Consider the following 26,417-nt stretch of genomic DNA (forward strand, 5'->3'; position numbering starts at 1 on the left):
ATCACTTGTGGACACCTGAAGGACTGAGCCAGTTGCTATTCTTGGACAGTTTCCTTCTCAAAATAGCGAGGCCCCTAATGCCTGGCATGGAATCATTCCATTTAATGGGATCTGCATTTGTGAGACGTTTGATTTATAAAGTCAGCTCAATTATTAAGAAGCTCGATTAGCTTATGAATTATCCAGATTCTTGATTTTTTTTTCCCTTCCTAATCCAGTCCTTCTAATTTTCTGTATTTTAACTTAGTATGTAGCATATCCTCTAGTTCTGGTTGAGGAATTGATCATAACCACTAATTTATTATTATCACCATTATCATTTATGGATTTGAAGCATCTGGGCTCTCTGTTCTCCATTTCCAGGGCTAATAACAGCAGTCTGGCAATGGAACTCCCATTCAAAACCTGGGAGCATTTTCACCTGAAATTATCCCTGAATATAATCCAAACTATTGACCCAAATCAACAGACTGTCCAAATGCGGGGAGCTTTCTGAATATGACTTCTGTGTTTTTTCCTGTTCTAGTCTCTCACCAACTCTTCCATCCTTAAGATATAACCTTTCTGTTTTACATTTCAGGGAGTTATCCTGTATTTGTAAGATGAGAATTTTTAATCATCTCTTGGCCCCTTTGCATTTCAATTAGACCCTGCAGAAACAACAAAATACCTGTCACCAGAAACTGGAGGATCTTTGCAACTGGCTAGGACAGGCAGAAAGCGCATTGGCAGGTCACCAAGGTAGAGCCACCCAGCAGGATCTCTCTGCCTTGCAGAAGAACCAGAGTGACTTGAAGGTCAGTATGAGTTAATTCACTTTTCTCATTCCTTCAGCATATCTTTATAAAGGCTTTCTATGTGCCAGGCACAGTGCTTCATGCTGGCAACATAACAGTAAACATCCCTGTTCTCATGAAGCGTAAAGTCTAGTGGTCAGGAGAACACATCAAGAATCTTTAATTCTTATGCTTTGTATGTTTAACAGTCAGACCCAATCCTGTCTAGGATGTTAGAAAATATTGAAGAAGTATCACTTAAACTGAAAGTGAAGAGCATGTAGGGGTTAACACATGAAGGGGCAGAGGGAGGAGGAGAATATGCCAGGCAGAGGCCCGAGCATCTGAGCATCTGTCTTGAGGTGGGGATGGGATCAAATACAACATATTCAAGAAATGAAAGAAAGCTGGTTTAATTGGACTGCAAAGAACAAAAGGAAGGTTAGTGAACGATGAGGTGGGACCCACATCATGCTGGGCCTTGTAGGTGCATTAAGGATAAGGAGTGGTGGATGCCTGGTTGGCTCAGTCAGTACAGCATCTGACTCTTGATCTTGGAGTTGTGAGTTCCAGCCCCATGGTGGGTATAGAGATTACTTTAAAAAAAAAAAGGTCGGGGGGGACGCCTGGGTGGCTCAGTCAGTTAAGCGTCTGCCTTCGGCTCAGGTCATGATCCCAGAGTCCCAGTATAGAGCCTGCTTCTCCCCCTGCTCCTCACCCTGCTCGTGTTCTCTCTCTCTCTCTCTCTCTCAAATAAATAAATAAAATCTTAAAAAAAAAAAAAAAAATTAAGTGTTAGAATATTTCTTTTTTTTTTTTAAGATTTTTTTATTCATTCGAGACACGGAGATAGAGAGAGAGAGAGAGAGAACATGAGCGGAGGAGAAGCAGAGGGAGGGGAGAAGCAGGCCCCCCACCAAGCAGGGAGCCTGACGTGGGGCTTGATCCCAGGACCCTGGGATCATGACCTGAGCCGAAGGCAGACGCCTAGCCATCTGAGCCACCCAGGCGCCCCAGTGTTAGAATATTTCTTAAGTAAAAAAATATCTTAGAAGTTCTTACTCGCATTGGTTTAGGCCTAAACCTTAAGCAGATAATAGTCAGGGACGCACATCTGGTGGGGGTCTGTGTCATCCTAGCCGTTCCATCTGTGTGCTGTTAGCTATCTTCGAAGAAGTAACATTGACATCTCTGCCCTCCCTGTGTTCACGTGTTAAGGATTTACAGGACGACATTCAGAATCGGGCCACCTCATTTGCCAGTGTTGTCAAAGATATCGAAGGGTTCCTGGAAGAGAACCAGGCCAAGCTGAGCCCCCATGAGTTGACAGCTCTTCGGGAGAAGCTTCATCAGGCTAAGGAGCAGTATGAGGCTCTCCAGGAACGGACGCGGGTGGCCCAGAAGGAGCTGGAGGAAGTGGTGACCTCAGCTGTACAGCAAGAAACTGAAAAGGTGACCAGACTTCTTTGATACTTGGTGTTTTTCAAAAAAGAAAATTTTGGTACCTGGCAAATGAAGAAAAGGTAATAAGGGGAAACTACCTGACAGAGAGCATCGAATCATGAAAAGGGGCTACTTCAGGAGCTGGTCTGTGAGTCAGTATTTATTTTGGGAGGAAACATCCTGAAGGACTTTAAGTCAGGAATAGTTGGTAGGAAGTTCATATCACCCACCCCATCCCCAAAGAAAAAATATTTCTTGCTATCTGTATACTCAGCACTCTATTTGGAAAATCGTGGAAAGAACTTAGTGAAGAAGGGTAGTACCTTGGGGAGGAAAAAGCAAATGTCACATTTCAAACATGAATCTAGATTAATAATCCAAGAGCACGAGGGGGAAATATCTGGGGAGTCTTAGTGTGCCACATGCTATCCCCAAGCTGCCCCTATAGATTGGTGGGAACTGGCACTGGGATAAACCTAGGAGAAATTAAAGTCTCAAATGGTTTTCTGCATTCTCCTCGGCACTGGCAGAGTAAATTAGAATCCTTGCTCTGGCCATGGGCTCTGACACGAATGGGGGAGGTAGAAAATATAGAAAAGAGAAATAAATTACCTGAGGGGGGAATTCTGAAGTATATGAAGGTATCACTTGACATAACCTGTTTAATTACAGTACTTGAACAGTCAGAAAATGGAATTCGAGAGGCAAATTTTAGAACTCAATACTCTGATCAAAAACTAATGATGTAGGGGCGCCTGGGTGGCTCAGTTGGTTAAGCGACTGCCTTCGGCTCAGGTCATGATCCTGGAGTCCCTGGATCGAGTCCCACGTCGGGCTCCCTGCTCGGCGGGGAGTCTGCTTCTCCCTCTGACCCTCCCCCTCTCATGTGCTCTCTCTCTCTCATTCTCTCTGTCTCAAATAAATAAATAAAATCTTTAAAAAAAAAAAAAAGAAAGAAACTAATGATGTAATGTATGGTGATTAACATAACAATAATAATATAATAATAATAATAATAATAAAAGAACTCAATACTCTGTCCGGCAGAAAAAGGATGGGACAAGTCTGCGATTTCCTTAGGGAAGGGCAGCTGGTAATCAAGTGTGACTGTACTGTTTCTGACCCTACCAACTTAGGGCATCACTTCTGCACATCTAGGAAGGATTCCATGAAGCCTTGCTGGGCTGCCAGGACTAAATCATCTCTTAAAGCCCCTTTAAATCCTACGTTTTGCCACCCCCACCCCTCCCATGCACTTTTTTTTTTTTTTTTTTGTGGGCAGCAAAGCAAGGTTTATTGAGCAGTGATGGTACAAAGCTCCCGAGGAGGGAGGGGACCCAAGCAGGTTGCCCTTTTTTTTAAAGCAATGAAATATAGCCAAATCTAGAGATTATTTTAAGTAATTGTTTTTCAACAAATTTAGAAGATACTCATTCATTTTTGTGGCTGCAAAGACCGTTTATACACAGTCTTAGAGCTTCTCTTCTTTAGCAAAGAAGTCTCACCTTTTTTCTTAACCTTTGCTTGTGTAGCTGAATAACTAACACCTTCTCACTAGACTACTTCTGTGGCTTTCAGAGTAAAGCAGCTAAGGAACTGGCAGAGAACAGGAGTAAGATTGATGCTCTCCTGGACTGGGTAACTGCGGTGGGATCTGGAGGACAGATGGAGCAGCTGTCAGGAGCTAGCCTGGGGAAAGGAGCCTTTGATACCACTGATGCCCACAAGGGGGCGAGCCAGGCCCCAGAGGAACTGGACAAGCAGTGTGAGAAGATGAAGGTAAGAATGTTAGCTTGTCGTCACTCTGCTAGGCGCCTCTCTGCTGCCCTTGGCAAGTCACCGTAACCTCCTTGCCCCTAAATCCAGTAAGCACAGTAAGTACGTCTCAGTTCATGCCCTCTTTGATACCTCAGCAGCTTCGACACTGTTGAAATACTTTCTCCTTTGGTTTCCAAAGCACTACTCTGCCCCGGTAATCCTTTTTCCTTTCCTCTGGCCAGTTTGTGAGATACCGATGTGCTTCCAGGTGGCAGCCTCAGCCTCTTCTCGTCTTTCAGAATATACTTCCCTTGGGTAGTTTTATCCGCTCAGGGCACTTCAGTTACTGCCTGTGCTAGAGAAGTCCATGTATGTGTCTCCAGCCTAAATGCCTGTGCAGAGCATCAATCCAGTACATAAATCCATCTGCCTGTTTGTAACTTGGAATCACGAGCAGCTCAGCCTCAAAAAGTGGAGCTCCTATTTCCTATTACATCCCCCCCCCGCCCCCCCGCCCCATCAAACTCATTCTCCTTCTTCTACTCCCACTTTCTTGCCAGAACTAGACATCATCTGGGACTCCTTCCCCTTCCCTCACTCTCCTGTATCAAATCAGTTGTCAAATCCCCTGCTTCTTAGATCTCTTTCAGAGTCATCCCTGCTTCTCTCTTTACGCTGAGCTATGATTGTGGTTCGGACTACTGTCAGCTTCCATTTGAGTTGTTATGGCAGCTTCAACTGGTGTCCTTGCCTTGTGCCTTCTACCCTCCCTTCTACACGACTAAGTGATCTTCTGAAAATTTGAGATCCTTTTTTTTTTTTTTTAAAGGTTTTTATTTATTTATTTGACACAGAGAGAGACAGTGAGAGAGGGACCACAAGCAGGGGGAGTGGGAGAGGGAGAAGCAGGCTTCCTGACATGGGGCTCGATCCCAGGACCCTGGGATCATGACCCGAGCCAAAGGCAGACGCCTAACAACTGAGCCACCCAGGCGTCCCGAAAATTCGATATCCTTGATTAACCCTTTTAATGGTTGCCTATCGCCCTCAAGAAACCATTCCTTACTATTTAGCTCTACCCATGTATTCATTATTCAGCAAATATCGAGCACCTGCTATATGTCAGGCATTGGAGATAAACCAGTGAACCAACCAGAGGAACCATCTCCTAAGATATTAACTGGCATATGCAGGCACATTTTATTGCATGATTGAAAACAATGTTTAGGGAACTTAGAAAACACATAGGTCACCTATTTTAGTAGTGATACCTTTATAGCAAAGAAAATTTGGCTTAGCTAGAATGCTTCTATTGAATGGCCTGTGTCAGTCATTGCTTTATTTTTTATTAATAGGATTTTTGCTTCTTGAATGCTACTGCTGTGCTTGGAAATCCATCATAGGGTGTCCCCCAAAGCTGTGGCAGTCATAATAGCACAGAGCGGAGATGGTCCTGCTGTCACAGGACTGCTGACCAAGGAGCATCTCCATCCTAGGAAGGAGACTGCCTTACTCGGGGGTGGATGAGAATGAGGACACCTGGGGGGTTACAGATAAGCTATGGTACTGCCCCTTACTATCTCTTTGAGAAGGAAACATTTGTCACCCTAACTTCCCTGAGATGATACTGGAAGCTAACACTATCAGGTTGCTGATACAGGTTGAAACTAGACAATGCTCTGGTAAAAATTAGGCTATTGTCCTGGTCTAGGAAGTTGCATAAACAGTATAGATAGGCAAGAACACTGACTGAACTCCCCACTGTTGTCTGTTAGACTCAGGAAGAACATTTTGTTTTATTTAAAAATTTATTTATTTTTGGTGGGGGAGAGAGCTTGCACACGAGGTGGGGGAGGTGCAGAGGGAGAGGGAGAGAGAACCTCCAATAGACTCCCTGCTGAGTATGGAGTTCCACGACCCTGAGATCATGACCTGACCCGAAATCAAAAGTCAGATACTTAACTGACTGAGCCACCCAGGCGCCCCTAGACTCAGGGAGAACATTTTAAAAAACAAAACAAAACAACCACAACTCCCTAAAATAACTTACATTCCATTGAAATAGAAAAAAGGTCCATGTGTAAGCACATAGACATAGCACATATAAATAAAAAATACAAATTACCTATGCTCCAGAAATACATCTTACTCTCACTGGAATACAAATTGTTTATTTAATGAATTAATTTTCTAAGAACTTTTCCTAGTTGGGACAGTGTTCATGGATATGTAAGTGACATATTTCACAGCTAAGTATTTGCAATCTTTATATTGTCATGTTTGGTTATCCAACTTAGTCTCCCCTTGCATTAATGTGGGCTGGCCATTTGTGCCTTCTCTTAGACTTAGAATGGTTTAGTGAAGAGAGCCAGATTCTAGTCTCAGTTTGTCCCTTAGCTGTCTGCATGACCTTAGTCAAGACATGTAACATATATAGATGTTGTCTGCTTACATTGCAGATTGTGCCCCAAATCAGTTGAGATAATACATGTGAAGTCGCTTTGAAAACCCTAAGATCCTATGTGTGTCAGTTCAGCTGGGACTAGTATATGGCTAATGCTTAGAGCGAGAGATACTGGTGATTTTTGGAACAGCTGGAAAAGTGTCCTATTGAGATCTCTCTCTACTTCTCGCTGTAGACTTAGCCAAATTTTTGTGGTATCCTTACTGATCATCCTTTGTTTTGTGGAATTTTTTGCCAGGCCCGTCACCAAGAATTGCTTTCTCAGCAGCAAAATTTCATCCTGGCCACCCAGTCAGCTCAGGCCTTCCTGGACCAGCATGGCCACAATCTCACGCCTGAGGAAGGCCAGGTGCTACAGGACAAGCTAGGCGAGCTAAAGGGGCAGTATGCTACTTCCCTGGCCCAGTCGGAGGCAGAGCTGAAGCAGGTGCAGACACTACGGGACGAGCTGCAGAAGTTTCTGCAGGATCATCAAGAATTTGAGAACTGGCTGGAGCGGTCCGAGAGAGAGCTGGAGAACATGCACGAGGGAGGCAGCTGCCCCGAAGCCCTTCCCTCCCTGCTAAAGCGGCAGGGGAGCTTCTCGGAGGATGTCATTTCCCACAAAGGAGACTTGCGATTTGTGACTATTTCAGGACAGAAAGTCTTGGACACAGAAAACAGCTTTGAGGAAGGCAGAGAACCATCAGCCGCTGGAGCCTTAGTGAAGGGCAAGCTGAAGGATGCAACAGAAAGATACACTGCTCTCCATTCAAAGGTACCGAGAGGGTCCTGGCAGCCTCTGGGGGAATGGTCGTGGGAGCCCTCACACAACTGTGGGTGGTTTCTGGGGCTTAGGATAAGAACCTTAGGACATAGGGGCGCCTGGGTGGCTCAGTCGTTAAGCGTCTGCCTTCGGCTCAGGTCGTGATCCCAGGGTCCTGGGATCGAGCCCCACATCGGGTTCCCTGCTCGGTGGGAAGCCTGCTTCTCCCTCTCCCACTCCCCCCGCTTGTGTTCCCTCTCTCGCTGTGTCTCTGTCAAATAAATAAATAAAATCTTTAAAAAAAGAAAAGGAAAAAAAAAAAAAAGAACCTTAGGACATAGTGAGTGAGCTGAATTACATACTGACCACAGGCAGAATGTCTTTATGAGCTCTGCAAAAATGCAAAACATGGAGGCCCAGGGGCTAATGCCTGATCCCAGTAGTATCAGAGGTATGTCACTCTGGTAGGGAAGGTGGAGGTGCTCGCCTTCCTGTACTCTGACCAACAGACGTGAGCTCCCAAGAGACACAGTGCAGGGGAAACTGCAACCACATACACAGTCTTTATTCCTGCACGGAGCGTCTAGGGTACATCCTTGCCTTCCTCCCTATCAAAGAACTCCCGTTAGCTCCCAAGCTGTAGAATCCAGTCAGTTCTTCTTACCTGTCTTGTGCACTTTGCCAACATCTCTAACCTAGCCAAAAGGAACACTCTGTATCTCCCAGTCCCTCCCTACCTTAGCCTGCAACCTAATGTGTCTTTCTTTGGTGGGGTTTTTTAAAAAATATTTTTATTGTTATGTTAATCACCATCTTTGGTGGTTTGTCCTACAACTCAGTCTTCGCGGGTATATAGTATAAATTTGGGATGAATAGTACGGATCAAACAACAAAGGCCCCACTTGTAGAAGATTTGCTACTCATCTGTCCCTGGAGGGCTCGACGCTGCCCTTCACTGTGGTTAGAGTGAGATCCTGTAACAAGACCGGGCTTTTCTTTGGACTATGCCTAGGAAGCCGCTGCCTTTAGCCAGACCTGGCCTAAGCTGCTCTCCCTTTTTTCTCTGGCACAGTGTACACGATTGGGCTCTCACCTGCACGTGCTCCTAGGCCAGTACCAGCAGTTCCAGAGCTGTACTGACAGCCTGCAGGCCTGGATACAGGCCTGTGAGGCCAATGTGGAGAAGCTCCTCTCAGATACTATTGCCTCGGACCCTGGAGTTCTGCAACAGCAGCTTGCAACGACAAAGGTAGGCTGGGACGCAGGCTGTTCTATCGCATGGGGTAGAGTACCCCAAATAAAGCAAATACTCACATAGCTTAAAGGCAGTGGTTGGGATGCCTTGGACAAGATCTGATTCCTAAACACTTAATTCTAACATCTGTGGGTACGGATAAATGGAAGTATTCTTTGTAGCTCTAGTAGCACTATGCTAAGTAGCTCTTGGTTCCTAGAACCAGCTTCGATTACTCAGAGGTTTTACTTTTGGCCTTTTTCATGGACAAGCAGCAGTTGCAGGAGGAATTAGCTGAGCACCAAGTACCTGTAGAAAAGCTCCAAAAAGTAGCTCATGACCTCATGGAAATTGAAGGCGAGCCAGCCCCAGACCGCAAGCATGTTCAAGAAACTACAGGTATGAAGCAGCATAACCAGAACACTCCCTTAATTCTCAGTGCATGCCACTGTTCTGTAATACATCACACTGTGTCCTACAAGTATCTGCTGTGCAGGCTAGGGGCTGAGGACACAGGCAGCAAGAGCTTACTCTCGATGAACTTTGTTCTTGTACCATTGAAGGCCTTTGTAATCTGGTTTCAACCCCTTTCCCCAGGCATTCTGCCTTCTAGCCACGCCCCGCTTCTTTCCTTCCCCAAGTAAACTAGTCACTTCTTCATTACTTTACCCCCGAAGTTTTCCCTATGGTTTAGCTGCCAACATTTACTGAGTGCTTAGCATGTGTGATGAAATCTTGCTCAAGCTTCTAGATGTACCTGAGAGGTTGCTTCCTTTGTAAAGTCCTGGCCACCACCTCCAACCCCCAAAAGAAATAAAAGATAAGAAAGAATCATTCTTCTTTCAGGCTTCTCTAGTACATTACTCTTAGCATCAGTATAGCACTTAAAATTTTATTTTTGTGGTTAGTTGTGATGAGCCCTTTTCTGCCTGTGCTCACGTTTACAGTCTTATTTTTGTAGAAGCCAGGGACTTATCTTAATTCTCTTCGGTCCTCAGCATTCAGCACAATTTCTGGCACTTAGTAGGTGCTAAATAAATAATGCTTTGTAATTTTAGCTCAAATACAAATGCACTTTACGCTTATTCCTTCTATTTGTCTTAATGCCTGTTATTATTATAATTAACAAGTGTGATTTAAATACATTGTTTTTTAAAAGCACAACAGGAAAATAGTCTCCACTCTATTCTCATGGCCTTGATTTTCCAGATTCCATACTCAGCCGTTTTCAAAGCCTCTTGAGTAGCCTGGCTGAGCGCTCTGCTCTGCTGCAGAAGGCAATTGCCCGATCTCAGAGTGTCCAGGAAAGCCTGGAGAGCTTGTTGCAGTCCATCAGGGAAGTTGAACAAAACCTGGAGGAGGAGCAGGTGGTATCCTTGTCATTGGGCGTCATCCAGGAAGCCCTGGCCACGAACATGGTGAGACCTAGGCCCCAAGAGTTAGCATCGATGGCATACTTGCTGTGTTCCATAATTACATCATTTTGAAAAAGTATCAGGAAAAGAACTCATTTCCATGAATCTTCTAATAAGACTTAGAGATGATAACTGATCCATGTAAAGATATTTCTACCCAGTTTCTGAACCATTGTTAAGCTTGAGGAAAAGTGGCCCTGCGAAGTCATTAATGGAATGGGGTGGAGAACTAAGGGGATGGGATGTTTGGTAGTCAGAGGCTCAGTTGCAATCCCACCCTCCTCGAGGAGGTGAGCATGGAATTATTAGATTATTAGTTCATGGCTCCGATACCCTAGGATAAGTGAACAAGGAGCTGACAGACACATTTTTTGGTGACAGAAATTGAAGCAGGACATTGCTCGGCAAAAGAGCAGCTTGGAGGCCACCCGTGAGATGGTGACGCGATTCATGGAGGCCGCAGACAACACCACGGCTGCAGTGCTGCAGGGCAAACTGGCAGAGGTGAGCCAGCGCTTCCAACAGCTCTGTCTGCAGCAGCAAGAGAAGGAGAGCTCCCTGAAGAAGCTTCTGCCCCAGGCAGAGATGTTTGAACATCTCTCTGATAAGCTGCAGCAATTCATGGAAAACAAAAGCCGGATGCTAGCCTCTGGAAATCAGCCAGATCAAGATATTGCACATTTCTTCCAGCAGATCCAGGTGAGAATATATCTGCCACAGTGGCAGAACAAAGAGAAAAGAAGGGCAAGGCGGGGACCAACAATCACAGGAGTGCATAGTATGTCAGTTAGTGTACTAGAAACTTTACCTGCAATATCTTAAGGAATTATCACAACCAGGGACACCTGGGGGGCTCGGTCGGTTAAGTGTCTGCCTTCGGCTCAGGTCATGATCTCCCGGTCCTGGGATCGAGCTCCACATCGGGCTCCCTGCTCAGCGGGGAGTCTGCTTCTCCCTCTGCCCCTCCCCCCTGCTTATGCACACACTCTCACTCGCTCAAATAAATCAATAGAATCTTTAAAAAACAAAAAAGAATTATCACAACCACCCTGTAAACTAGATATTGTCCTTTAAAAAAAAAAAAACACAGCCTAGATTTACTTTTCACTTAGCTCATCATGGTCACTCAGGGATTCAAGTCGATGGGGACTTCATCCTGCCCTACGCCTTCATGACTACTGCTCCAGCAGGGAGAGGGCATTTCAAATCCATTTTCGTTTCATTAGTTAAAGCAGGTTTCACACCTGGCATTCAAGGGGGTGGAGAAATGTATTCCTACCATATACCTAGTAGGTGCAGAGTTAGAAATATTTGACGAAGAGTCTTACCTACCACAGATACAGATACATGTGCAGGAGTAGGATTGTAGGTCAGAGTATATGCCTGTACTTTGACCAAGGAGTGGCCACGTTGACTCCAGGATGGCTGCAGGTGCCCACATTGCCACCTGTAGGACCTGAACATTCCTATATCCCTGCATTGGTGTCTTGGGGTTATCCATCCATCTAACTTTTTCCATATTAAAGTAGGATCCCATGGTTTGGTTTGGTTTGCTGTCCTTTTTGGGTTTTATTTTGAGGAATTTCGAACTTACAGAAAAGTAGAAGGAATGGCACAATAAACACCAGCGTCCTTTTCACCTAGATGCCAGTGTGTCAGGATTTCACCATTTTGCATTCCCGCCAGCAGTGCACTAAAGTACCGGTTTCCCCTACAGCGTCACCAGCAGAACAGCATTTGAGTTTCTGTTAATCTGATTGATACAACATGATATTTCAGTGTGGCTTTAATTTTTATTTTTTCTCTGATGAAGTTGAGTATATTTTTATACATTTAAGGGACATTTATTTGTAAACTCTTGATTCGTGGCCTTTACTATTTCCGGTCAGGACTTTGTGGGGTTTTTTTTTTTCTTCTTCTTCTTCTTCTTTCAACCTACAAGAGTTCTGTAGGAGGGAGGTTAGTTCTTTATATATGATATGTTGAAAATCTTTTTTCTCAGTTTGTCCTTTGTCTTTGCTTATAGTGTTTTTGGTCATGTAAGAGGTTTTTAAATTTTTACATAGTAGATTTTATCACTTCTTATTGAATATGTATTTTTGAAAGTCTTTTGCCACACCCAGGTTTGAAGGAATTCACCCATGCTTGCTTCTAGAACTCGGATCGTTTCTTCCTTTCATTCTGTCTTTATTTTACGTTTGAACCTTCTAACATTTTAAGTTCATTCTGAGATATAGTGCACATATGAATCCAAGTTCTTTTTCTGAACATCTGTCTAGTTGTTCCCGATATCATTTCTTTGAAAAGTCCATCTTTTCCCCCCAATGATTTGAGAAGTCATCTTTATCAGATATAGAATGTCCATGTGGACTCAGGTCTATTTCTGGATTTTCTATTCTGCTTTGCTGGTCTGTCTGTTCATGAACCATAGCATACTATTTTTTATTCTAGAGGCTTCGTGATGTGTTTTACTATCTAGGAGGGCTAGTCTCTCTCTCTCTCTTTTTTTCTTTCAGGATTTTTCACACTGGTAACTGTACATTTATTTTTCCATGTGAACTTTAAAATCAACTTTATTAGTCGTAGGGGGACAATTGGTATTTTTATTTGGATCACGTTTTATTCACACATGCGTATATGCACACATACACACGTACACACATATCTTTATGGGTGTCTTTCCATTTATTGAGGTCTGCTTTTATGTCTGTCAAAAATATTTTAAAGTTTTATTCATAAGGGTTTTGCATGTTTCTTGTTAGTTCTTAAAATTGTACCTTTTATGCTGCTATTGTAAATGAAGTTTTCACTCTTGATTTTTAAATGTTGGTTTTATATCCTGCTACCTTATTGGATTACTTCATTGTTTAATTCATTGTATAATTGATTTTCTTGGGTTTTACAAGTATACTTTCATATAATCTGCAAATACAGTTTTACCTCTTCTTTTCCAATTTGTATGCCACAAATTGTTTTCTCTTACCTAATTGCATTGGCTAATATCTTGAATACAGTGTTAAATAATAGTGGAGAGCGTATGTTTACCCTGTTTTACAGAAGAGATAGGCTATGGAAGCTTAGAGAAATTTAATAGCTTAAGATCACACGCTAGAAGTAGCAAAGCCGTGATTGATTTTCAGGAATCTTTTTAACTCCAAAAACATCCATTCTTTTCATTCTGTCATGCTGCCTCCCAAATCATTAAACATTTGTTTAAAGGAGACAGGATTCATTTTCAATTCCTAGCTGCTCTCAGGTGGATTGGAAAAATCCTCCGTATTTATTGCTTTGATCTAGCAGTTGACCCAGTGAGCATGCCTCTTTCTTTGTTCCCTCTTTTTCTACAGATTAGGGGGAACTTGCCCCCGATTTAATATAGACATCTTTTTTTTTTAGAGTATATTTATTTATAATGACCAGAGGATTTAGTACATTTTCCTGTTTGCTTGACAGGAGCTCAATTCAGAAATGGAAGATCAACAGGAGAACCTTGAGACTCTCGAGAACCTGGTCACAGAACTGAGCTCCTGTGGCTTTGCCCTCGACCTATCCCAGCACCAGGACAGGGTACAGAATCTCAGAAAGGACTTCACAGAGCTACAGAAGACAGTTAAAGAAAGGTGAGTTTTCATATGCGTTGGTCAATTGGGGGAGCTAATTTTTCCTTGCTATTGAATGAAATGATTTTCTCTTCCTCCTTTAGCAGAAAAGATGGCATCAAGAAGTCTGCTACTGAGTCATAGGAGATTGGAAAGTGCCTCTTTTAGGCAAAGCTATTCAATCTACTCGGTGCTTAGTGGTTTTCTGTTACTAAATCATGAATTCCTTCTCAGTAATGGGGCTCAGTTTCCCTCTGTACAATCAGTAGCCCAGGTCACCTGGACCTAACAATGAATTTGGGGCAGCAAGTAGGATTGTGGCAGGATTTGAAGTAAAGAGAAAAATTGGAAGAGACTTTCCGGATGTAATTAATGGTTATATTGGTTCCCTTTCTGCTTTGGCCACATTTGAGTTGTTGTTTTAGAGGAGTGTCTGGATTCTTCTTTTAAGGGAAACATGGGAATATATGACAGGGGTGGCTGATTTCATTTTATCTGCTGACTGTTGAAAAGCCATGATTCCATTAGAAAACCTCACATGGGTTTAAGAGCTTGATAAGACTTCCTCTCTTGGTTTAGCCATATATATAATCTTGATTTGGCAGGTGACTGCCTGAGGAAAGTGACTGGAGGAAAGCAGTTGCTCAAAACAACACTATAGCCTCAGGCTACTTAGTGGAGAGAAGGGGGACAGAGGCCAGGAAAGCTTGTTCTTCCTCTATACTCGGGGCCATTTACCTGTAGGAAGAACCAGGATCTCTGGCTTCAAGTTTGATAGATGTGGCCACTTCTAAAATTTAATTTTGAAATTAAATTCTCCTTTGTCCTTGGCTCATTTTACCCATTTGTGTGCTTTTTTTTTTTTTAAAGATTTTATTTATTTATTTGAGAGAGGGAGATAGAGAACCAGCAGGGGGAGAGGGAGAAGCAGGCTCCCCACTGAACAGGGAGCCTAACCTGGGGCTCAATCCGAGGACCCTGGGATCATGACCTGAGCCAAAGGCAGATGCTTAACTGACTGAGCCACCCAGGTGCACCTAGTGTGCTTAACCTAACTTTTCTGAGCCTCTGTTTCAGCATCTTCTTTGCTAAGGGGATTAGCATTTGAATTTGGCCTTGAAAGAGTCAACTACCTAAAAAGTGACAGAGCTGGACTTGAGATCCAAAGCCTACATTCTTTCCATTGTATCATTGCACCTAAATAGCATGCTCCTTTTAGTTTCTCTCACTTTCACTTTGGCCTGGAGTAAGATTAAAGACTCCTCTCGCCAGAAATGTCCAAACAAGGGCAACAGATTCCTTAGTTTGATGCTCTCCTACATTGTATGTGGTGGTTTAGCCAAAGCTGCCGTGGAAAAGATTATGGGAAGGAAAAGGCCCTGTAAGGAAAAGATGCCTAGAGTCCCAGAATGAGTGTAGTTTTAGTTCAAGTTGACATCTTTACAAAGCTTAGTCTGGCAAGTAACAAAATGCCTTCGTTGTTGTTGACAGGGAGGAAGATGCATCATCTTGTCAGGAGCAATTGGATGAATTTCGGAAGCTGGTTAGGACCTTCCAAAAATGGCTGAAGGAAACTGAAGGGAATATTCCACCTACAGAGACTTTTATGAGTACTAAAGAGCTGGAAAAGCAGATTGAACACCTGAAGGTAGGTGAACAGAAAGAGCTCCAGGAACCAGGTTGGACAGCAGTTTGGAAGCTTGTATGGGCTGGTCTTCAACTGTGGTAAGGAAGTGGTGCGACAAATCCAAGTTATCCTTCTGCATCAGAATAGAAATCCCTCCATTTTCTTCATATGATTCCCACCTACCCCTACCCAAGCACTGAGCACCAAAATGTCTCCTATTTAAAAACCAAAACAGAAAATGTAACCTGGGAATAACATCTATAAAGTTTCAGCTGTTTTTCAGATGCCTCTCATTCTGTGGTGGATCATAAAAAAGATAGTTGTTAAAGTCCAGTCCTTGAGAAGCTTACACTCTCACTGTGTGTTTGAGAATTAGAGAGTTATATGTGAGCAAGTGACCAGATACATGATCAGGAAATTGAGAAAAGAAGAACTAGCTCTACAACTAAAAAAGGAAGAGTTAGAATCAGATGGTTGGACAGTACCTTCCAGAGTAGGATCAACCTTTCTCCCATCCCCTGCAGAATCCCTTCTTTGATTCAGTCATTCAGCCTCTGCTTGCTCCTCTAACACATTTGTTCTTTTTGTTGAAATCAAGCCATATCTACCTCCAACTAGTTCTCATGCATTCTCCTTATTTTCTTAGTAAAGCAGGATTTATTTTGAGCCAGACGAGAGGGAAAGAGTTTGGTTGCTTTCACAGAGAGAGTGCCAGGAGCATTTGCTGCAGGGAATCCCCTGGGGCAGAGGCTTCCCAGTTTCTAGGTTCACAGTGCCCTTAGTGTTTCAAGAAATTTTTCATGGTACCTCAAGGCAAAAAAAAAAGAAAAAGAAAAGAAAAAACTAAAAAGTCTCACTTGCTACGTGGTTAGGTCTAAACAACTTCATAGTAGTTGTTCACATGGTGTCCAACAGATGTCACTGTATTTCCCTCAAAACTTGAAAATACCCTGTGAGTCAATGCATGGTTTGGGAACTGTGGCTCTTTGGAATCTGGAGTGATTAATAAAGGAATTTATAGCTGTGAATTGACAAGGCTCAGTTTGCAGTTCGGCAGCATGAGCTTGCTGGATACCCATGGCTCTGTCTTTCTCTGCTGCTGGGCAGCTTAAAGTCAAAAGCAAACTAAGTAAATTGTCAGGGAAATTCAGTGTGGAGAAAGGGATTCAAAGCTAAGAAGGTGTCCCTGCTTTGGAAGAAGTGGAATTCTACTTCTGTCGCAGGCAATCCACATGTAGAGACAATACGACCTTGTTACAGCAGATGCCTTTGTTTCCTAATGGTTTTCTGTGGCAGTCAGAGCTCTGGCTTCAAGCCCAATATAAAGTCTCCTTGAAAATGCAGAGTGTAGCCTACGATTCTCTGTATTTCTCTACATCTCAACATCTAGCTCCTCATTTTACCCTCCATTTGCCATTTCCTTTTTATTCTTTACATGCATTCCATTCCCTTTTACTACCTTTGTCTTCACTCAAAGCTTTCCTCTCTCTAGGCAGAGTTAGATGTGTCTCCTCTTGTGCTCTCAGAGTTTACTGTGTATTTCTGTAATAACATTTATCACATTATAATGCAGTTGATAATCTGACCTCTTGGTTTTAGGAACTGTGTCATAATCCTATTTTGTATCCCCAGTGTTAGGCATGATGCCTGGCCTACAGTAATGCTCAATAAATAATTGATGAATGAATGAATGGAAAGATCCTGAATATTCCAGGATATCATTCTCCCACATCATGGCTGGCTAAACCAAGATCTTGAAGTGGCTGAATACGTGAGGATAGTCACTTAATGCTTATCAAAAATTTAGGGAGTATATGTACAAGAACAGGTGTCCCTACTGATGAGGAGAATGCCCCCAGATGTTACATTTAGCTGTTCTGTTAACAGGGTCTTCTAGATGACTGGGCAAGTAAGGGAAGTTTGGTGGAAGAAATCAACTGCAAAGGCACTTCTTTAGAAAATCTCATCGTGGAGATCACAGCACCTGATTCCCAAGCCAAGACAGGTGAGTGCAGGCTCTTAAGAATGCAGTAAATAAACATTATTCTTCACTTTGGCCTTTGGCCTTTCGTTATGACCCCTTATTTAATAAAAGTCAGAATGAAGGTTGGGTATGAGAACAAAGGGGAGTGATCCACAAAGCAGTCTTTCCCCTCAATCTGATCTTTTCCCCATCTCTTCCCCAACCTGATCTTTGCTCCATTTTACAAAATTCCTTCCTGTGATGGGAAAAAGTAAAGGGACTAGTTGGCCTAAATGAACAGAGAAGGATTAAAATAGAATTTCCATCTTGGCGAATTTATTCTTTTTAAACATGGGAATGGATGGCTATGCATCATCTTTAGATTGGAGTCAGCCCTGAAGGGTATAAGCATGATATCTTGAGAGAGACTAGGTATTTAGGAGTCAGTGTTGGTCTGCCAAGGACTGCCACATTTCTTGGAAGTGGATACAAAGATTGTGCCCAGATATATGAATAATCTCTGGCTGCAAATTAAGTCTTTCAAACAAAATCCATATGAGCTCACAGTCACTTTCTGGTTTTTAATTGGGACCTTATAGGTTTTATTGCCAGACTGTGTTAGTGCACACCTACAGTCACTTTAATCGTAAGGGAAAAGTTTATTTTTTCCTCCTGAGAACAGCCACTTTTCTGTTGAAGTTTAAAGATCTGTTGGAACTACCCAGAAATGACAGCATTTCAGGGAATTGATGATTCTTATATTGCAACACATGAAACTTAGAAAAGTTCAGGGACTTACTAGTGTGTGACTACATCAGGAGTCTGCAAGCTTTTTCTGTAAAGGGCCATGTAGTAAATACTTTAGGCTTGTGAGCCACATGTTCTCTGTCACACTACACATCCCTACCACTGCGGCACAGAAACAGGGACACACAGCATACAAGTGGACGGGTGTGGCTGTGTTCACATAAAACATTATATACAGAAATTGGCAGAGGGCCAGATTTGGCCAGTATAGTTTTCTGACTTCTAGACTAGATCATTGGTTTTTCAAACATTTTAAAGCACTAAAATCTTTTTTTTAAATAATCTCAAATACAGGGTGCCTGGGTGGCTCAGTTGGTTAAGCGACTGCCTTCGGCTCAGGTCATGATCCTGGAGTCCCTGGATCGAGTCCCGCATCGGGCTCCCTGCTCGGCAGGAAGTCTGCTGCTCCCTCTGACCCTAACCCCTCTGATGTGCTCTCTCTCATTCTCTCTCTCAAATAAATAAATAAAATCTTTAAAATAAATAAATAAATAAATAAATAATCTCAAATACAACTCTACTACATAAAACAGATACAAATGATATTTTGTTGGCATAAATTTCCCTTATAAGTGAATTTATAGCATTTTATCTATCATGAAATCCATCAGTGAAAATATTGAGGCTATCCTAGGGAATATAAAGATTCGACAAAGGATTTTTGGATGACAGCTTTATTATCAGATTTATTTTTCCATTTTGTTTGATTGCATTGTATCCAGGAAATACAGGTTACACAGATAAGTAGTTGTAAAGGATGACAAATGTTTTTAAAAGTTCACTTTATGGTTCACCTGTGTCAGAAAAAATTGTCAAAGTCTTGGAAATGGACAACAGAAAAGTATTGGGTGTCCTTTCAGTGAAGTGTTGGGCATTGTCTAATAGGCTTGGGTTTGTTTGTTTGTTTGTTTGTTTAGATTTTATTTATTTTTTGATAGAAAGACAGCAAGAGAGGGAACACAAGCAGGGGGAGTGGGAGAGGGAGAAGCAGGCTTCCCACGGAGCAGGGAGCCCGATGCGGGGCTCGATCCCAGGACCCCGGGATCATGACCTGAACCGAAGGCAGACGCTTAACGACTGACCCACCCAGGCGCCCCTCTAATAAGCTTTTGGAAATGATTTGGTTCTGAGTGTGCATCTTTAACTGAATATCTGTTCTATTCTAGAGTTTTGTAGATAATTGATAGTAATGCAAATGATTTGTCCATAGGAATTCAAGTAAATTTTGCCCAATGGAAAAGATAAATCTCAAGTATTATTATCCTGTAGATTGCTAACCAGTTTCCCATTAATTACTCATTTATTAATCTCCTCAAGAGTTATGGGGTAGAAATTGTACATTTAGTACAGGTGAAGGGGGCACAGTAACTAAGACGTCACCCACTATGAAGTGATGCAGCCTAAATTCAAACACAAATATACTTGATTCAAGATGGAAAAAAAAAGTTCCCCTTAGAGTCTCAGAACACTCCTCAATTAAACTGAACTAGAAGCTTGAAAGTGATGTAATAAATTCTTGTTTCAAAGTTAAATCACAAGAATTTTAATGAAGGTTCACATTCTTTTCTTAAACATAGAAAACTCCTAAAACTGGCATTGAGAACAAAAGCTTGCCTGGAACTTGATGTCATCATGACCTGACATGTTAAGAATTCTGTTACTACACGGTTCTACCCTAATGAGAAAGCCTGCTTTGAGTAGATGCACCTTAGCCTTTCTTGTCACTTTCTTTAATATAGTACACACATGCTGTAAATGTCTTTCTTTGTATGAGAGGACATGTGTAGGTTTGACTACTGTAAAGTGCTAGCAGAGAGCTATAGCTTTTCCAATCAGTGACACTCAAAACGAAGTTTAAATGTAGGCAGGGAGGTACAGGAGCTACTTCATTCTCTCCCCAAAGCAGCATAAATTGGTTATATCTAGTGGGTCAAGATGTGGTGTTCAACATAATTGAATGTGCATGTTTTCTTGCCATTTCTAAGTAATCCGAAATATATTCTGAAGGTTAAATTTAAACCAAACATTTACAGAGTCCCTACAATACCTCTTTTGCTGCTTTGAAAATCACTAGCCCTGAGTGCTCTCAAAGTTCTATTCTACCTCTGAAAAATCATGAATATTACAGTTCTTGACATTAATGTAGCTCTTTTTGTTTCATAAAGTGCTTTCACGTACACTACCTCATTACTTCTCTCCAGTAACCCCATCAGTGCTGACAGGATAGCTAGTATTATCTTCATATCCTAGAGAAGACACTGAGGTCCATCCGTACTCTAAGGCTCACATACTGAGTGAGTGACGGTCTTGGCCAGGACCACCTTCTCCCAATTACTAGTCCAGTTTCTTTTTTGGTCATCACCCTACTGCAATGGAATACGATCTTTTTGTTTGATCTATTTTTCACTGAAAATACAATAATGTCGGGGCACCTGGGTGACTTGGTCAGTTAAGCATCCAACTCTTGATCTCAGCTCGGGTTTTGATCTCAGCATCCTGAATTCAGGCCCCGCGTTGGTCTTCACACTGGGTGTGGAGCCTACTTAAGGAAAAAAAGAGAGAAAATACAGTAATGTTAACATTTAAAAGTTTCACAATTACTATTTTTTAATATAACCTTAACATAAAACTTTTTCCAGTGAAATCAGTGCACATGAGAGTTTTATTCTGTCCTTGTAACATTATATCATGAATATTCTTCACATTTCTGTATAATTTCTGTAATTGCATGATCTGATTTTTATTTAACTTGGGACACTCCTGAAATATAAGGAATCAACCTGGGGGAGAATATAGGTGAAATCGTGGTAATCAGAAACAGAACCAAAGGCCCAAAGCAGAATTTATGGGAATATTTATGAGCCAGATTTATTGGCGCTTAGAATTTCCGTTTTCTGGTGGGGAAGGAGAGGAGAAAGTTTTCATGATAGAAAAGACAGAGAATCTGCCTTTTGAAGCAATATAAGGACTCATTTTAATGTCTTTATTAAAAGAATACTGTTTTTTCTGTCCTTAATTACACTTATTGTTCATTTTTATCATGTTGAAGAACATTGATGTTAAAGTTGAACCTTTTTGGCTTTATTACAAATCCTCGTTCCAAAGTGTGGCAGACAGCACAGATATTCTAAAGACTTAATTATTTTATCAATACTTGTTTGCAACATTATGGCAGGATCCAAAGAATTCAAGTCAGAGATCAAGGAAGGGAATTCGGGTTTCCTTTAGAAAGGGTTAGGAACCACTACCGCTAAGAAGCCAAGACACCTGAGTGATGCTCTGTTGCCTGGCAGCTAAAATGATTTGTCTCTTTCCATGAGTATGTTGTCTTGTGCTGTGTTAACCTCCTGATACCTGAGCTTAAAGTGAGTGCCAGAGAACAAATTCAGTGCCTGTATGTATTCCTAACACGTTTGTCTTGCCCTGTTTGTCTCCCTGTCCTTCTGCTCAGGTTCCATACTGCCCTCTGTAGGAAGCTCTGTAGGCAGTGTAAACGGATACCACACCTGCAAAGGTGAGAATGCCATTTCACAGTGCCTCTCTGTTGGATGTGTTAGGACAGTGTTCACGTTGGCATCTGTGTATGTTTTTGTATGTGTGAAAGAACCGCCGCCAGGATGGGTATGAGGGTAAAAATCTGGGGAAAAGCCACTGTGATGCTCCTTTGCTGGGTTGCTAAAGGCTAAGCAGGTTGGCAGCCAGTGAGATAGTACTAGGAAATAAATTGGACCACTAGATAAGACCAGTAAGGAAAGAGCTTGAAGAAAATATATGTGAATCTTTGAGTCATAAAGAAGCCACGTTAGAGGTAGTCTAGTCTAACCCCATGATTTCCCTGCTTGGACAAGAGGGAACAGAAGAATGCACCAAATCCTTCACTCCCTTCACTTCTGCAGTTCCCAAGTGTATTTAGCATTTTATTTGTACATCTGAATACCTCATGTCAAAATCTGAAAGCAGATTAATGAAAGCTCCTTTGCTTTGTATATATAAACAAGAACTTTTATGTGATTTAGCAGGAAGTGAATCTCTAGTTCACTAGAAGGAGTAGGAGAGACGTTTAATCCTGATGAGTAATTTAGCATGAGGAACCCATGGGGAGGCTTGGAGAACTATTCCCGATCTGATTTTTGTTTCTGTGATGCTAGATCTGACGGAGATCCAGTGTGACATGTCAGATGTAAACTTGAAATATGAGAAACTGGGGGGAGTGCTTCAGGAACACCAGGAAAGCCTTCAGGCTGTCCTCAGCAGAATGCAGGAAGTTCAGAAGGAAGCAGGCTCAGTGCTGCAGTGGCTGGAATCAAAAGAGGAAGTCCTGAAAGCCATGGATGCCTCTTCATCTCCAACCAAGCCAGAAACAGTGAGAGCCCAAGCTGAATCTAACAAGGTACTGTGTTTGCATTAGCTGCGTCCCAGACACTAAGAGGAAGGGGCTGTTGTACGGTGTTCTACCCAAGCCCAGGACCTGAGCGAGGGACACGGCCATCCACCCAGGCCATGAGGAGCCCTTTCAAAGGATTAATATGCTTAAACTCTCCTAAAGAATTTTCTTACCTATGAAATGAGAAATTATTATGAATAATATTCAGCTACAAAACCAGGCACACCTGATTGGCTCCATCGGAAGAGCATGCGACTCTTGATCTCTGGCTCATGAGTTCAAGCCCCACATGGAATGTAGAGATTACTAAAATAAATAAAACTTAAAAAAAAAAACCAACCAAATCTGTTTATAGAAAGAGAATATCCCTCCCCTGAAGTTATCAGCGCACTGAGAATGGGATCTGGTTTTCCCTATGATTCTGTAAGCCAAACCATTCTCATCAAAGCCCCTTTGCAACCCTTGGGGCGATTTAAGTGTAGCTGTGATTACAGTTCATTCTTCAGGTTGACATGTAGGACTAGGAAAACTATCAGGAGAAACAAGACCATATAGAAAGTCCTATCAAAAAAAATTTTTTGCCAAACTTTTTTATATTCTAACTGGACAGAGTATGCCATCTTCTTCAGCTACCTAAATGTCCTTGATGCCACCATCATCATTATCATACCTGACACTTTCTATGTGGGGGGTTGAATAATACCTTCTTACTGGGTTCTACCGATATGTTGTCCATAAAAGAAATTTAGATCCTGCTACTCAGATTTTCATTTTAAAGTAAAAATCAAAGCAGAAATGTTAAAGTATCTTAAAATCATGAAATAAGACACTGATAGAATCAGAAGTGGAGCCTATAATTGCGGCCCAGTCTTCTAGTACTTTCCTCCACACACACAGCTCTGTTTCCTATGCAGAAATCTCATGGCATCCCCGGTGTTCTCTCTCCTAGGCCTTCCTGGCTGAATTGGAACAGAATTCTCCAAAAATCCAAAAAGTAAAGGAAGCCCTGGCTGGATTACTGATGACATATCCCAACTCACAAGAAGCACAAAACTGGAAGGAAATGCAAGAGGAACTCAGTAAGTATTCAGAGGGATGTTGCAAATTCATTACATTGCTTGTCTTCAAAGCAAATATAGAATTTCAGCACATCCTATAAAGCAGGACTTATTTTTAGTTAATTTTCATAAGCAATCAAGAGGTCCAAATAGGGCTAGAGAGTGAGTGAGTCTGATTAGGGAAAAGAATCTAGAGATTCCACTCAAAAGTCTCAGAGGTTTGGCTTTCTTGGGCAAGTCAATCTGATAATCTGCTGTGATAAGGAGAGCATTGGTGATGAAAATGAAAAATGGGAAATAATCTATTCACTGGAAGGATTAGGTGAATTATTCTGCATTCATATTGAACTATATATAAATGAGACTGGTGAATGTTTATTGGCATGAAAAAACATTGGCAGTAAAGATGTTTATAATATAGTAAGAGTTAAAAAACAGGCCATAAAATAATATAGATAAGATAGCCATACATCCGTATCTGTGTGTGTGTGTGTGCGTGTGTGTGTGTAGTTCTGTGTAGTTTCGTGTAACCACCACCACGATTAAGTACAGAACTGTGTTACTTTAGTTAAAATTAAATGAAGGTTATTTTTAACTAATGCTGCAGGGGTCATTTCCTGTAGTATATTAGGAACATAACTTAGGGATCAGGCCAGTGGCTGGTGAGACTAAAGGAACACATTCTCTCATTTCCCCTCTACAGATTCCCGATGGGAAAGGGCCACCGAAGTGACCATGGCCCGGCAAAGGCAGCTGGAGGAATCTGCAAGTCATCTGGCCAGCTTCCAGGCTGCAGAATCCCAGCTCCGGCCCTGGCTGATGGAGAAGGAACTGATGATGGGGGTGCTGGGGCCCCTGTCTATTGACCCCAACATGCTGACTGCACAAAAGCAGCAGGTCCAGGTGAGCCACAAAGCTTACTGCATTAAGCAAAGAAATTAGAACCCCGTGAACCTGGTTTTGAATGCTGTTCTCAGCAAGTAGATTTCAAATGACCCTAGACAAGTCAGTTAACCTTCCAGAGTTCCGTTTCCTTGGTTTAAATGAGATGTTTATAAGGGCCTTATCACGGTGCCTGTCAAATAATAAATAGTCAATAACTGTATTATTAATATCATTAACAGGCAGTAAGATGAATGGATGTAAGAATGGGGAATTTCTGACTACTTTGCAGAATCGTATTTTACTTTTAATCCCCAATAGTAGTGACCATATTACTTAATGTAATGTCTTATATCTGCTGGCTTCACTTAAAGGTTCTCTGTTGCTCAAACCGCAAAAAAAAATTGATTTAAGTGCCTACCATCATGGAAATTTAGGTTGGTCAAATTATATCATTTCTAATGAATTCCTGTTGAGAACTTCTTCCTCTTCCTCTTCCTCCTCTTCTTCTTCTTTTTTTTTTTTTTGGTAAGCACCAGAGAAACTTCTATTATTCTACATCCCCAAACTCTTCCAAACTTGTTCCATTTCTTCTCACCATCCACCAAGTTCCCTAAATTAAAGACTTAAGAGTAGTTTTTGAAGGAACCCTTTCTTTTAGCCGCTTCATCCAATTAATTATCAAGTCCTCTTTAGCTCACGTACAAATATTTTTCTATTCCAGTGGTTTTCAGACTCTTTGGTCTCAAAACACTTCTAGGCTCTTAAAAAAATTTGAAGACCCCAGGGGCACCTGGGTAGCTCAGTTGAGTAAGGGTCCCAATTCATGATTTTGGCTCAGGTCATGATCTCAGGATCGTGAAATCGAGCTCCACGTTGGGCTCTGTGTTCAGCACGGAGCTACTTGAGATTCTGTCTCTCCCTCTCCCTCTGCCCCTCCCTCCACCCTCTCTCTTTGTCTCTCTCTCTCTAAAATAAATAAATAAGTAAAATCTTTTTAAAAAAATTATTGAGGTCCCCAAAGAGCTTGTGTTTAACTATTGATATCTATTAATATTTACTGTATTAAAACACTAAGGGGTACTTGGGTGGTTTAGTCAGTTAAGCATCTGACTGTTGATCTCAGCTCAGGTCTTGATCTCAGGGTTGTGAGTTCAAGCCCCACACTGGGTGTGGAGCCTACTTAAAAACAAAAACAAAAACACTGAGGAATTTGAAAATATGTATTTATTAATTAATTTAAAAATAATAATGGTAAAACTGTAACATTAACATAAGTAACATTTTTTATGAAAAAATAACATTTTCCAAACATAGAAACTTTAATAAGAGTGGTATTGTTTTATGGCTTTGCAAATCTCTTTGATGTCTGACTTAATAGAATATTCTCATACATTTTCATATCTGCTTCTGCACTCAATCTATTGCAATACTAGATGTCATGTAGCCTCTGTAAAACAGTGAACGTTTGTGAGAGAAAAATTATAAAAGGCAAATAATATCTTAGTATTATTATGAAATTAGTTTGACCTCATGGGCCCTCTGAAAGGGCCTGGAGACTCCCAAGGATCCCTGGAGCATACTTTGAGAACTGCTGTTCTAAGTCTCCATTCTAAGTGCTCCTCCCTTAGGGAGGTTTGATCTCAGGCCTGTACCATCGCAACAGCCTTCTAATGGGCTTCTTTGTCTAGTGCATTCTCCACACGGTTACCAAATTATCTCCTTAACTCACACACCTGAGTACCTGAAAATGCTTCACTGGCTCTTGGCTGCCGATTGAACAAAGTCCAAGTACCTGCTCAGTGTGGTATATGAGGCTTTCCACGATCTGGTCCCAGTTTGTCTTGCCAGCCTCATTTCCCCCTCTTCTCCCATATACCCAGGTTTCTGCACACACCGGGTAACTCGTCCTTTCCTTGAACACACCATACTCATACCGCTCTGTGCCTTTGCTAATCCTAGGCCCTTTGCTAAAATGGCTCTCTCTCTTTCTCACTGGGAGAACTTCCTGTATCCTTTGTGAAGCCTTTCCTGACTTCCCTCGTCCTTTTGTCATCTTCCACAGAATTAATCATCCTTACTTCTTGCTTTCACAGTGCCATGTTCACATCAGTGTTTATCATTCTTTTTTTTTTTTTTAAAGATTTTATTTATTTATTTGACAGAGAGAGAGAGACAGCTAGAGAGGGAACACAAGCCGGGGAGTGGGAGAGGGAGAAGCAGGCTCCTGGCTGAGCAGGGAGCCCAATGCGGGGCTCGATC

At 42.0% G+C, this 26,417-nt stretch overlaps 1 protein-coding gene across 21 annotated transcripts in view; it reads left to right on the top strand.

The window, feature by feature from the left end:
* The window catches only part of MACF1 (microtubule actin crosslinking factor 1), a 338,282-nt gene that overhangs the window by 225,872 nt on the left and 85,993 nt on the right, over window positions 1-26,417 (top strand). For 20 of the 21 annotated variants that reach the window (XM_081818157.1, XM_081818158.1, XM_081818155.1 and 17 more), the window contains 15 exons: window positions 648-797; window positions 1,995-2,228; window positions 3,798-3,998; window positions 6,680-7,198; window positions 8,259-8,435; window positions 8,696-8,819; window positions 9,630-9,838; window positions 10,217-10,534; window positions 13,289-13,455; window positions 14,926-15,082; window positions 16,949-17,066; window positions 21,283-21,345; window positions 21,980-22,221; window positions 23,165-23,294; window positions 23,977-24,176. In XM_081818157.1, coding sequence (XP_081674283.1) covers window positions 648-797; window positions 1,995-2,228; window positions 3,798-3,998; window positions 6,680-7,198; window positions 8,259-8,435; window positions 8,696-8,819; window positions 9,630-9,838; window positions 10,217-10,534; window positions 13,289-13,455; window positions 14,926-15,082; window positions 16,949-17,066; window positions 21,283-21,345; window positions 21,980-22,221; window positions 23,165-23,294; window positions 23,977-24,176 — 3,009 coding nt within the window. The remainder of the gene's footprint in view (window positions 1-647; window positions 798-1,994; window positions 2,229-3,797; window positions 3,999-6,679; window positions 7,199-8,258; window positions 8,436-8,695; window positions 8,820-9,629; window positions 9,839-10,216; window positions 10,535-13,288; window positions 13,456-14,925; window positions 15,083-16,948; window positions 17,067-21,282; window positions 21,346-21,979; window positions 22,222-23,164; window positions 23,295-23,976; window positions 24,177-26,417) is intronic. The other variant, XM_081818142.1, reaches the window with a different exon arrangement.

This window comes from Leptonychotes weddellii, chromosome 4, assembly GCF_054177405.1.
Source record: "Leptonychotes weddellii isolate Sample4059 chromosome 4, ASM5417740v2, whole genome shotgun sequence".
NCBI classification, from domain to species: Eukaryota; Metazoa; Chordata; class Mammalia; order Carnivora; family Phocidae; genus Leptonychotes; species Leptonychotes weddellii.